This window comes from Stegostoma tigrinum, chromosome 6 (genome assembly GCF_030684315.1).
Source record: "Stegostoma tigrinum isolate sSteTig4 chromosome 6, sSteTig4.hap1, whole genome shotgun sequence".
Taxonomy (NCBI): domain Eukaryota; kingdom Metazoa; phylum Chordata; class Chondrichthyes; order Orectolobiformes; family Stegostomatidae; genus Stegostoma; species Stegostoma tigrinum.
In genome coordinates this window covers 111,678,761-111,692,633 of record NC_081359.1, presented here as the reverse complement: position 1 = coordinate 111,692,633, position 13,873 = coordinate 111,678,761, and the positions used below count along the sequence as shown (strand labels likewise).

Genomic DNA, 13,873 nt, shown 5'->3' with positions numbered 1-13,873 from the left:
CCAGATTCTTTACATCCTCATCACAACCCTCCCACTTATTTTTGTGTTCTTGCAAAATTTGGAGATTTCTTCACATGATGCTCTGAGTATGGAATACATGAGGTAGTGGTCTGGAATATCAAGCAAATAATCTGAAGGATGGAGTTTTTCAGACAATGTCCAGCGTAAAAGGGTCACTTGGGATTGATGCACAACTATGGGGGGCACAGTAGAACAGTGGGATTAGTTTTTGGATAATTGAGACTAGTTCTTTAGATTTAATTTTAGTTATATTTAAATTTGGGATTTGAACTGTTGTCTCTGGATTATTAGAACATGGAACATTGCAGCGCAGTGCAGGCCCTTCGGCCCTCGATGTTGTGCCGACCTGTGAAACCAATCTGAAGCCCATCTAACCTACACTATTCCATTATCATCCATATGTTTATCCAATGACCATTTAAATGGCCTTTAGCTTGTCGAGTCTACTACTGTTGCAGGCATGGCATTCCACGCCCTTACTACTCTGAGTAAAGAATCTACTTTCAACTTCTGTCCTATATCTATCGCTCTCAATTTAAAACTCTGTCCCCTCGTGCTAGCCATCACCATCCAAGGAAAAAGGCTGTCACTGTCCACCCTATCTAATCCTCTGATCATCTTGTATGTCTCTATTGAGTCGCCTCTTAACCTTCTCTTTAGTGAAAACAGCCTCAAGCCCCTCAGCCGTTCCTCATAAGACCTTCCCTCCATACCAGGCCACATCCTGGTAAATCTCCTCTGCACCCTTTCCAAAGCTTCCACATCCTTCCTGTAATGCGGCGACCAGAACTGTACGCAATACTCCCAAGTGCAGCCGCACCAGAGTTTTGTACAGTAAAATAATTGATCATTTGACTACACTACCATACCTATTAACCATTTAATCCTATTTGACCAAACTTTCCTTCACAGGAAGAGCATCAAGAAACTGGTACTGAAGAGCATGAATAACTCTACTTTGGGCTCGCCTGTACTCTGCAAGGAACCAAACGACCTGGCCTCACCATCAGACTATCCAGAGAATGGAGAGAAGTGAGTACAATAAGACCATAGGACACAGGTGCAGATGTAGGCCATTCAGCCCATCCAGTCTGCTCTGCCATTCGATGAGATCATAGAAGATCTGATAATCCTGATCTACATTCAATTCCCCTGCTGATTAAAAATCTGGCTCTGTCAGTCTTGAACATGCTTAATAACAGTCTTGACTGTCCTCTGCAGTAAAGAATTCCACAGATACACAACCCTCTGAGACAAAGGCTTTTTGTTCTGAGATGATGTCCTCTGCCCCTACAGTCTCCCACAAGGGAAAACAATCTTTCTGCATCTACTCTATCAAGTCCCTAAATATCTTGTGTGCTTTTATAAGGTCGCCTCTCATTCTTCTAAATTTAAAGTACAGACTCGCCTTACTCCTTCTCTTTCTGTCTGAGGATTGAGACTGTTTGGAATTCCACTCCTCAAAAGGTCGTGAATGCAGAATTTTTAAGTATTTTTAAAGAAGTGGTACATATTCTTGATGATGAAAGATTATCAGCAATATGCCAGAGTGTGGATTTGAGGTAAAATTCTGATCTGCTATGATATTATAGAATGGCAGAGCAGGCTCAGGGCTGTGCGGCCTACTTGTGCTCATAACTTCCATCTCTTAAGACAATCCTTTCGTCCCTGATATCAGTCTAGTGAACCTTCTCAGAACTGCTTCCAATAGTAGAACATCTTCCCTTGGATAAGGGGACCCAAACTGATCACAGTATTCTAGGTGTGGTCTCACACTAGTGTCTATAGTTTTAGCAACATTTGCCTAATTTTATACTCTCTCCCTTTTGAAACCAAGGCCAACATTCCATTTTCCTTCCCTATTACCTGCTGAACTTGGGTACTAGCTTTTGATGGTTTGTACATGAGGACCTCAAAACTATCTGTGATGTAGCTTTCTGCAGTCTTTCTCCATTTCAGGAAAAAAAGCTCTTGTATTCCTTCTGCTACAGTACATAATCTCGCATTTTTCCCACTTTATATTTCATCTGCCAAGTCTTTATCCAGTCGCTTAACCTGTCTGTACCCCTTTGAAAACACCGCATGTCTTCCTCGTCACTTGCCTTCCTGCCTGTTTTTATTTCATCTGCAAACTTGGCCACAATGTGTTTTCTTCCTCGTCCAAGACATTAATTTGTTGTAAATAATTGTGACCCTAACACTGATCCCACTGGTTGTCAACTACTAAAAGGTTGCTGCTATTTTGAAAATTCTCCCCATATCTAATTTTGTCTTCTGTTAGTAATCAGTCCGCTAATCAAACTAATACAAAATCCTGGCCCTCCTTCCATTACAGCATTATGGGTCTAGCTTTCATAAATGGACTGCAATAGTTCAAGAAAGCAACTCAATACCACCTTCTCAAAGGCACTTGTGGATGGGAACAAATTCTGGCCCACCCACATCCTGTAAGCAGCAAAAAATGTACTCTGGATTTCTTCACGTGGCTATCAGGATCAGGTTTGAGAAATTCAATCTATATGAAGGTTAAAATCACCCTATCTGTCAAGTGTGGTCCTGAAAAATTGCTTTCCATTTATATTCAACCAATAAGAGTGGGAGGGATTAAAGAATAGTGGCCTATACTTTACTTTTCCAGATGTTTGGAACTACTTGTATAATCAATGCTCTTTCCCCATAGCCCTGCAGACTTTTCCTTTCTCAAGCATTTATTTAACTCCACTTCTCAGTTGCTATTGTGAATTCTTTTCCTCCTTCGCCAGCCTCTCACCCTGTCTCCCATCATCTCACCTTCTGACACCTAGCTGTACTTTTTGTGGAGAGCACATTTCCCCATGTCAGCTTCACCATGGAATTAGACATGTGCTGAGTAATTGGAATAGAGATGACCAGTAAGTCAGTACTTTTTCTTAGAGTTGATTTCTTAGTCAGAATCTCAAGTTTCATTCAGAAAAACCTCTGGAGCCATTCCTGATATCAAGACCCCTTTGTGTGCTGTCTACAATCTCCATCTTTGTCATAAATGAATCCAATTAATTAGTGTCTTGGTTCCTCCTCACAGTGAGCAAGAATGCAGGTTGGAGAGAGAGGATGATGACCAGCAGGAGGTGAATAAATGCTACACCAACACAATAGTCAAACCAATCCCACAGACACCCGAGGGAGTGAACAGCAATAGACACCAGAACTCTGCCATGGATGACACCATCACTGAGATGAACTTAAGGAACAAGCTGCGAAATGGCACTTTGGAAGGGACCAGTGAAGATCCATGTTACATCGATGGGTCCCTGAACGAGGAGAGGGAGTCTGAGTTCAATGATAGTTTGCCACCTCATCCAGCAGGTGAGCCCCACTACGGGTTAAGGAGTTATCTTTTGTAGCTGTCTAGCTAGTATTTGCAATTAGAACTAGGGATTTGCTTGTGACACTTGCTTTTAAACATATGAAATTCTTAGGGGGAATGGCAGGGTAAATGTTGATGAGACTGTACTAATGGGAGAGTCTAAAATGGGGTGGCACAGTGGATTAGCAGTGCTGCCTCACCACCAGGAGCCCAGATTTGCTTCCACCTTCGGGTGACTGTTGGAGTCTGTGTGCTCTCTGACTGGGTTTTCTCTGGGTGCTCTGGTTTCCTCCCACAGTCCTTGGATTGATTCTGCTAAGTTTCCCACAGTGCTGGGGGATGTGCATGCTAGGTGGAGTAGGCACGGGAAATGCAGGGTTACAAGGATAGGGTAGGGAGATGGGTCCAGTGTGGATGCAGTAGGACTAAATGGCCTGTTTCCACACTAGAGATTCTGTGATCTTTACGTGAGGATTGCCCTCTTAAGATAGAGATGAAGAATTTGTGAAGGGGCTCAAGGTGCTCTGCTATTATGAACTTCTAAGGGTAGTGAATCTTGTGTAGAAAAATCATAGAATCCATACATCATGGAAAGAGGCCATTCGGCCCATCAAGTCTGCCCCAACCCTCAAAGAGCATCCCAATGAGAGCCCCACATCCTCAATCGTATCCCTATAACATCACACTTCCCATGGCTAACCCCCCTAGCGTGCATATCCCTGGACACAATGGGGAATTTAGCATGTTCACTCCACCTAACCTGCACGTCTTTGGACTGTTGGGGGAAACCAAAGCACCTCGCAGAAACCCATGTACATACAGAGAGAATGTGCAGTTTGCACACAGACAATTGCCTGAGTCTGGAATCAAACCCATCCCTGGTGCTGTGAGACAGCAGTGCTAACTGTTGAGCCAGTACGCTGACCATGCTGTGGAATTAGTCTCTGCAGTACTGTGATATGTGTCATTAAGTATATTCAAGGTGGAGATAGACTTTTTTTCCTTAGAAAAGGTATCAGGGTTATAGGGAAAAGGCAGGAAACATAGATGATAGGGGCAGGGAGAGGCCCTTCGAGCCTGCTCCACCATTTGTCACAATCGTGGCTGATTGTCCAATTCAATAGCCTAATCCTGCTTTCTCTCCATAAGTTTTGATGCCATTTGTCTGTTGCCTTGACCAGGTGTTAAATTTCCCTTCGCTGGTTTTGAGCCCTAGCTAGAACAGTGGTTATGTTCCCAGCCTAGTTTTACAGAAACCTCGTCTGATAATCAGAATAGGGATTTGAAATCTCAACATGGCAGTTTGTAAATGGAATTAATTTAACGAGAGAGATCTGGCATCTGAAGGAAAGTGGACTGAATGGGTCCTTTTCACAACCAGGGAAGTGGGGCAGGCAGTCAGACAGTGTGACCCAATCAACAGCCTGCATGTGTCAATTACAATCTTAAGCAGGGCCAGCAACACCCTTATGAGGAAGGTCTCTAATGTACTTTCACACCACATTTGCCAGAGGTCGGAGTGTGGGGCTGAGGTGCAACTTAGTTCAACTCTTCAAATAGTAGGACATTGGTTGCAGCCTCAGAAAACCTAAATAAACATGGAATTCAGACTCCCCACGGCCACACAATTCACAGCTAACCTAGGATTCTGTGAGCCTACTTGTGACTAGTGCTAGTCCAGGTGTTTCTTTTTCCCCTGCAGCCCTGATGTGATACAGTACTTGCTTTTTTGTTGTATTTATCCAAACTACACTGTTGAATTGCAATCTGTTTTAGGCATAGTGCTGACTCGAGTCGGTTACTACACCATCCCTTCCATGGACGAACTGGCCCAACAAGTGAACGAGAGCGGAGAATGTATCGTGGAGAACTTTACCATTGGCCGCAAAGGTGAATATTCAACAACTGATACAAGTGGATTGAGGGCAACTTGGCAGATTGAGGCTGTTAATAGTCTGCACAGTCTATCACCTTTTAATGGGCAGGCAGCAAAACCTGTATAACATCTAGATGAGCTGATAAGTGACAAGTAACTTCATGCAAGTAATGCCAGGTCTCTAATTCTCACCCTGCAGTTTGAGAGAGAGAAGCAGTGATCAGATGTAATGATATTACAATTGAGTCAAGGGAACTACAAAGAAATGAGGGAGGAACTGGACAGAAGTGATTGGAAGAGGAGTCTAGCAGGGAAGACGGTGGAGCAGCAATAGTAAGAGTTTTTGGGAGTAATTCAGAAGGTACCGCAGAAATCCATCCCAAGGTAAAAGAAAGATACAAAAGGAGAAAGCAGAAACCAAGGAAAGTCAGGGACAGCATAAAAGCAAAAGAAAAGGTGTATGTTGCCTTAAAGATTAGTGGAAAGCCAAAGGGTTGAGAAGCATTTAAAAATAGTAGTGGACAACTGGAAAAGTAATAAGCGTGGACAAAATAAAATGAGTAAGCTACCTTTCAATAAAAAAAATCGTAATTGTTTTAAAATATCTAAATGGTGAGAGGCAAGAGTAGATATTGGACCACTGGAAAATGAGGCTGGAGAGGCAGTAATGGGGAACGAAGAAATGGCAGAAGAGCTGAATAGGCGGGTACTTATCAGTTTTCACAGTGGTGGGGGAAAAAGCATTGCCAGTTCTTCAAGAGTCTAGGCATAGAGGTGGATGTAGCAGCTATCACTAGGAAGGTGGATAAATCTCTTGGACTGGATGGACTATGCTCTAGAGCTCTGAAGGAGACAACAGCGGAAATTGTGGTGCCTTTGGCTTTTTTTTTAAGCACCCTCCTTGACTAGTGATTGCTAAAGGACTCAAATGGCTGGTATAACACCCCTGCGTGAGAAGGGAGGAAGTCGGAAGACAAACTATAGCCCAGTTGTTAGTAAGACTTGAGAGTTCATTTTTTAAGGAAGGGATTGCGGTGCTCTTGGAAGTGGACAAAATAGGGCCAAGTCAGCTTGGCTTCATCAAGGGGCGGTCCCACCTGACAAATCTGTTAGAATTCTTTGAGGAGGTAATGAGTAAGGAGAGCCAGTGTAGGTGATCTGTTTGGATTGCTAGAGGCATGACAAGGTGCTGCATAGGAGACTCTTAAACAAGATAAGAGCCTGTGCTGTTAAGGGCCAGCAGACTGGCAGAAAGCAGAGAGTAAGGATAAAGAGTCTTTTTCGAGATAGCAGCTAGTGACTAGTGGACTTGTGAAGGGGTTCATTATGGACCCCAACTAGCCACGTTGTATATAAAGATCTGGGTGAAGGAACAGAGGGCATTATGTTATCTGCAAGTTTGGCAACAATGATAGGTTGAGGGATGGGTAGTGTTGAGGAAGTGGGGAGGTTGCAGAAAGACTTGTTTAGGGTGGGAGAGTGGGCAAAGGAGTGGCAGGTGGAAAACGGTGTGGGAACATGAGTTTATGCACTTTGGTAGGATGAATAGATGAATAAGCAATTTTCTAAAAGGCTTCAGAAATCTGAAGCACAAAGTGACTGGAGTCCCAGTTCAGGATTCTGTTAGGGTTATCATGCAGGTTTAGTTAGCCATTAGGAAGGTAAATGCGGTGTTAGCATTGATTTCAAGAAGGCTAGAATACAGTGGAAGAGGTGTTTTATTGACGCTGTTAAAGGCTCTGGTCAGACTGCATTTGGAATATTGAAAGCAGTTTCGGGCTCTGTATGGAGGGGGTCCTGAGGAGGTTTAAAAGAATGATCCTGTCAATCAGTGGCTTATTTGAGGAGTAGGTGAGGACTCTTGAGTCTATGCTTATGGAGTTTAGAAGGTTGAGAGGGGGGTCTGATTGAAACTTACAGAATATTGAGGCCTGGATAGAGTGGATGTAGAGTAAATGTTTCCACCTGTAGGAGACATTAGGACCAGAAGGCTCAGCCTCTGAAAGGACACCCCTTCAGATTAAGGAATTTCTTCATGCAGCAGGTGATTAATCTGCGGAACTCGCTGCTGTGGAGGCCAGGTCAGTATTTGAGAGGGAGATGGATTTTTGACTAACGGGATCAGTTTAAGGGGAGAAGGCAGAAAAATGGGTTGAGAAACATCCTGCACATTAAGCGGGACAGACTTGATGGGCCAAATGGCCTAAGTATGATCCTTGTTTTATCGTCAAGACAACTCGCCAATACCCATCAAAGATGGCTAGAGATGAACAGTAAGTGCATGCTTTGCCAGTGACACACCTGTTCCACAGAATGAACCAAAATACAAACCCGATTTGTAATGAACTGTTATTCAGGTACTTCCCCTCTCTTTGCAAGCTTGTTCATTGTTTTTAGTTTTGAGAAGGCTGTTAAAATCTGTTTATCAGGAGTGTAAAATGTAACCTTTCTGCCAGCTGCAAGGGATTGAAGAGGAGGGCAGGGTGAGAGGATACTGGTGGGGGAAAAAGGGAGCATGGTCTCAGGGTGGTGCCTGCCAGATATTTGCTGTTAACCTGCTTATTTTAAAACCCAGGTTACGGTTCTGTATACTTCCCTGGTGTTGTGAATCTCACCAACATGAACTTGGATGAGATTGTGCATGTCCGCAGGAAGGAGGTGATCATTTACCTGGATGATGAGAAAAAGCCCCCAGTGGGTGAGGGCCTGAACAGGTACGAATCAGAATGGCTGCATTGGGAGTGGCGCATGCAATGCTAATGTAATCTAAGGTGGCCCAAACCTTGGGCCATGCGGGTGTTTGAAATTCACAAGGACAAATTGTCTGAAGTTTGAGGTCCCAGCAGAAGTGCTGTATTGCAGCTGCAGTGACCCCACAACCAGTTGGTGTCTGAGTGAACATAGTGGTTTCACCCAAAACATCCACCTGATCCCAATCCCAGAAATCCACATTTGAATCCCTGTAATCAGGTTACCATCGTTAGTGATAGTGGGGATGTGACAGCCTCGTGATGTTATTGATGGAGTGTTGGTCTGAGACCCAGGTAATGTTCTGTGGAACCAGCTTCAAATCCTGCCATGGCAGATGGTGGAATTTGAATTCAATAAAAGTCTGTAAATAAGAGTGCAGTGATGACCATGAAATCATTGCTAATTAGAAAGCCCCATTTGCTTCACTAATGTCCTTTTGGAACAAAACTGACATCCTTACCTGTCCGGCCACCACAGGACTCTGGACTCACAACGAAGTGGTTGACTCTTAACTGTCCTCTGGGCAGTTAAGGATGGCCAATAAAACCAGCAATACCTTCTACTTGTAAAGGATTTTTTTTAATTAACTACCAAAGCAGCTCTTGAGTGTGATAAAGGTCAATGGTCCTTTCTTGTGCTTCCCAACATCTTTGCATCTTTTGATGCAGGGATCATGCAAACCTCCTCCAGCGTCGCTCCACTGTTCTCCAGCTGAATGGGGATTACGTTCGCCTAGTCCATTCTTATCTGTCTAATTGTAGGCAAACAATTGCTTTCAATACTTTCCTCTTCCTGTTCTTGCACCATTGATTCTGGAGAGCAGCAGGAATAACCCCTCTTAATTCTGACCACCTCCCCTGGGGACATCATCTAAAGATGATGTGTTAGTTTTCACATTTGCAGATGACATCCAGCGGTACCTCCACCATTTCTCTTGGCTCCTCCACTGTTGTTAAATTTTCTGACTGTTTATCTTACATCTGTACTGGATGAACAGAAATAATTTTCCATTTAAAAAATGGCCGGGTTAAACTTTGTTTTTAATCCCCTCTCCAAGCTGTGTTCCTGAGCTAATGACTTTTCTTTCCCTTCCTGGCAACAGTCTGAGATTAAACCAGACTGTTTGCAACCTGAGGCTCATATTTAATCCTGAGAAGTTTTCCAGTAAACTATCCACACTATCATCCAGACTGCCTGTTTCTGTCTCCTTGGCATTGCCTGATTTCACCCTGATGCAGCTCATCTGAACATCTCCCAAGCCTTCGTTGCCCCTCTGCTTGATCAGTCCGATGTGCCACTGGCTCCGTCATGCTACTCTGCATAAACTTGGTCTTCCAAAACCCTGCTATCCATTTCCTAACCTGTACCATTCCCTAACAACACTCTTCTCAAACCGCAGTGTCTCCCGGCCAAACAATATCACTTCAATTTCAGCAAATTGAAGACAATTGTGGATGCTGGAAATTTGGAACAAAAACAAAATGCTGCAGAAACCCAGCAGGTCAAGCAGCATCTGTAGTGAGGCGCAGTTGACGATTTAACATTGCTTCAGTTCAAGTTTCAACCTTATTTTCAAATTTCTCCATAACCCAAACCTTGCTATGTCTGTAATCTCTTCCAGCTGTACATCTTTCCATGATATCTGTCCTGTTGTAGTTCTGGTCTTTTGTAACTCCAGTCCTAATCACTCCACAATTGGCAATGAATCTTCAGCTTCTTTTCCCCCACCCCCTCACTTCCTGCTATCTGTCTTTCACACACTCCTTAAATCTGAGCATTTTAATCTAGTATTTAGTCATCTAACCTCATCTTCTAATGAGTCTTAGTGTCCATTTTAAACCCCCAGGACAATTTATCATGTTAAACGCACCATGTAGGTAGAAACGGCATTTAACCTGTCCCCAGCTACTGACTGAACAAAGTTAGCATAACCTCTTTGCTAAACTTTGACTTTCTTTTCCCCATTCCTTAACCCGTTCTTCTTAATCCTATTCCTTTCTTCCTGATCTGATGCTGTTGAATGACCTCTGTTCCCTTTTCTTGTCTTTTATCCCTCAGTGGGATTTCTACAGCAGGATGCCCAGAGAGGCATGTGAAGCTCAAACTGTGACCTAATTTTAAGATTTCCTTGCCTTTTTTATATTCACTGCCCTTGTCTATATTTTAATCACTGTTTTTGTTCTTCTGTTGTCTGCCATGTTCACTTAATCCAACTCCTCCACCTGAACCTTTGATTTCTTTCCTTGTTTGACTGCCTCGCCAGGTTTGGTGACAACACAAAGGGGCTATTTGGCCCATTGGACCTGTGCTGGCTCTTCTGAAAGAGCTTACCCAATTCCCCTATTCACGTGCCTGTTCCAAACAGCCTGGAAAATGCCTGATAAGTATTTATCCATGTCCCTTTTGAAATTTTCCACTTGAATTTGCTTGCACTGACCTTTTCAGCCAACGTGCACCAAATCCTAAAATTATTTTGTGACAATGTTTTCCTTGGCTGTTCTATCATACATCTAAAATTGTCATCTGGTTACTACCCATCACACCAGTGGAAGTAATAGCAAGGGAGAAATCCTACATAATTCTGCTTAGCTATTAAAGCTCCCCTAACCACCTCTGCTGTAAGGAGAACAATCCCAGTTCTTCCACTTTCTCCATAGAAACTGATGTCCCATATTCTCAGTATTATTTTAGTAAATTTTCTCTACAAATGATGCCTTTCGTTGGGGTGTACTTGCATGGGTTCCATTAGCCAAAAGTCATGCTGTGTTTGAACTATTCATCTTGCAATACTACTATTTAAACTTACTTCATGAAAAAACACTAATAACTATAAACGCTGTTTCTTCTCCCACCCCCTCCTCCACTGCCTTGCTCTTTGCAAAGACGAGCTGAGGTAACGTTGGATGGAGTCTGGCCGACTGACAAGACCACTCGCTGCCTGATCAAGTCGCCTGAACGTCTGATGGAGATGGGTTTTGAGGAGAGACTGGAGAGTTCATCACGCAAACAGGGCGCTCGCTTCCTGGAGTATAGGTCCGAGACTGGTTCCTGGGTCTTTGAGGCAAGTGTTGACCTTGTAGCATTTTGTCCTTGGCTGATTCTTCTACCACGGAGAAATCCTCAGTGAGTCTAATGTTGGCATGTACACAGTGTGAACTGAATCAGGAGCAGGCTTGAATCTCGCTAAGGCTACAAACTGAAAATATTTTAGTTTTCAGCTGTCTGCAGGGGCTTCAATTAAAAGTTCCTTGCCCTTGTGCCAGTTTTCCTTTGCTATTGCCCTTGGTCCCTTTCTCCTATCTCATTGGCTTTTGTAGAGTATGTTGGTCTATGGTACAAACCTGGCAGAGAGACCTAAATAGCTAGAAAGATGAAATGCACTAATGGCACTCTGAAGCTCCAGATATTCTCCAATTAGTGCATTTTCCCATTGCAGGTAACACATTTCTCCAAGTATGGGCTCCAGGATTCAGATGAGGAGGATAGTGAGCTGCCTTCAAAAGCTGAAACAAAGAAGATGAAAACAGCGGCACTTCCTGATCAACAGGCAGCACAGGTCTGCAAACCGGTCACCGCTATGCAGCTGGAGGTAAATCCCCATCTAAGTGCACAGCCTTCCCAATACCAGCTTTCTCTCCACAATGACATTGTTGGTCTGCTATGTTGTCCCATTCAACTAGCCCATACCTGATCATCATCTCAACTATGTCGCCCTTTCTTTGCTCCTTGTATATGGATACCCCAACCAAGCAGACTTCCAGCAGTCTCATTTTAAAAGTTCCAATTGACACCACCTGCCACCATTGAAGAGAAGCCACATTTATGATTTCAAAGTGGGGTGGAGAATGAGACATCATTAGATTCCAGTCTTGTTTTAAACACCACCTGTGTTAGATTCTCAATTTGAGGAATGCAAGTTCAACAATACAGTGTAGATTACGACAGCCCAGTCAATAAAAAGATGTGCTTCAGCCATCAGCCATTGCTAGGTGGTTAGTGCACTGGCCTTTCAAGTCATAAAGTTGTGGGTTCAAGTCCCACTGCAGAGACCTGAGCCTGCAGGGCTGACTTTTCGGCACAATGCACAGCTTGAGTGAGTTAGACTAAGGCTCTGTTTGATTTTCCTGGGTCAGAGCGTGCTATCCAATGTAGGGTATGGGGACATCTCTCGAATATGTGGGGCCTATGTTTATCCAATAACCAATATTATTGCCAAAGCAGCTAATAGTTTTTGCATTTCTCAATATGGGGATCTTTCATTGTTTGTGGCGTTTGCGAGCGTTTTGGTATGTAAGCACTTTGAAAGATTGTGAAGGGAACTCATGCATTTGTGGAGTGATCCATCAAGTTACAGGAAATATTTTTTCTTTTTAAAAAATGCATAATTTAACCTTTTTAATTGTTAGTTTCTTCAACCTTTGGGCATTGAATAGCACACATCTTTGCTGTGCTTAATAATCTACTCATTGTGCCTGTACTGTGAACCAGTACTGTTCAGAGTGATCTAACAGAGCTGAACTTTCCGATAGAGCCCATTGATGCAGCAGGTGGGGCGTGTGCACGAGCTTGATAGTGACATGGCTGACATCACCCAAGAGCCCGTGCCAGACAGTTTCCTGGATGAGGACATCAGTGAGGACCAGGACCCTGTGTCGGCCTCCAGTAACATCGCATCCAGCTTGGGCATCAACCCTCACTCTCTTCAGGTAACGAGCTTTTTGTGAATGGCACAGTGCTGGAGCCTGACATTCTTCGCTGTGGTAACTGTGGGGGATTCTGGTGCAGCTTTGCAGGCAGAAGCAGATGAGAGCTGAACTCATTGATGGGTAGCATGGGCTGGTACCCCACCTGAGTTTCCTGCTCTGTTACTAATTTGCCTACCACGATAGGGTTGTGGGATGACACTTAATGACCTTCCTACGTCCTTACGGAAAATCAGAAGAAGTTTGTTGCTCCTTCAATTCTAGTAACATTGCTTGGAGAAAAGGCAGGGGAATACATGCTAAATGGTAGGGCCCTGAGAAGCACTCAGAATCAGGCGGACCTTGTGTACGTGGACACTGATCCCCTAAGGCATCAGGACAGGTGGATAAAGTGTATGGGATACTTTGCTCTTAAACGTTATGCAGCAACTAATAAAGCTGAGGTGATGCTGGAACTATATAAAATGTTGGTTAGGCCACAGATTGAGTATTGTGTGCACTTCTGGAAACCACATTATAGGAAGGATGTGATAACCATGGAGAAGATATGGATGAGACTAAAGGGGGGTCATGATTATGCCGTATAAAATTGAGGGTGTAGATTTGAAGAAACTTCTCCCTTTGAAACTATCAGTGACAGCGAGGCATGGACTTAAGGTAAGGGGCGAGAAGTTTAGAAGGGATGTGAGATGGTGGGAATCTGGAACTGACTGCCTGTGAGGGTGGGAAAGGCAGAAACCCTCACAGCATTTAGATGTGCATTTGCAATGCTAAGGCGTAAAAAGCTTAGACCTCGTGCTGGGAGATGGGATTCAAATAGCAAGGTGCTTGTTTTATGACTGGTGTAGACTTGAGAGGCTGAAGGGCCTTTTTCAGTGCTGTTGGCCTCTGACTCTGATTCTTAAATCCACGTCGTGGCTGAATCAGGATGTGGCTTCAGCATTTCTGACATGATAACTCAGTGGTGGTCACCCAGTTCTCCCATTACCCAAAAGAGCCCAATCTTTTCCTTCCTCCCCAGCCCATGCTGCCTCCTCCACCCCCCAGCACACCCCCCACATCCTTCACCTCATTGCCACTTTTAATGGTCCCAAATTTTTATTTAATTTTTCAATAAAAATGTCAAATTTGCAGACAGCCCAGGTGGACATTGCAGTTCTGTTCCTTGGCTTACAA

General features: G+C 43.8%; 1 protein-coding gene across 3 annotated transcripts in view; it reads left to right on the top strand.

The window, feature by feature from the left end:
* The window catches only part of nup98 (nucleoporin 98 and 96 precursor), an 86,683-nt gene that overhangs the window by 45,100 nt on the left and 27,710 nt on the right, over window positions 1–13,873 (top strand). For all 3 annotated transcript variants that reach the window (XM_059646884.1, XM_059646885.1, XM_059646883.1), the window contains 7 exons: window positions 934–1,053; window positions 3,083–3,366; window positions 5,144–5,257; window positions 7,819–7,957; window positions 10,878–11,055; window positions 11,431–11,583; window positions 12,524–12,700. In XM_059646884.1, the coding sequence (XP_059502867.1) occupies window positions 934–1,053; window positions 3,083–3,366; window positions 5,144–5,257; window positions 7,819–7,957; window positions 10,878–11,055; window positions 11,431–11,583; window positions 12,524–12,700 (1,165 nt within the window). The remainder of the gene's footprint in view (window positions 1–933; window positions 1,054–3,082; window positions 3,367–5,143; window positions 5,258–7,818; window positions 7,958–10,877; window positions 11,056–11,430; window positions 11,584–12,523; window positions 12,701–13,873) is intronic.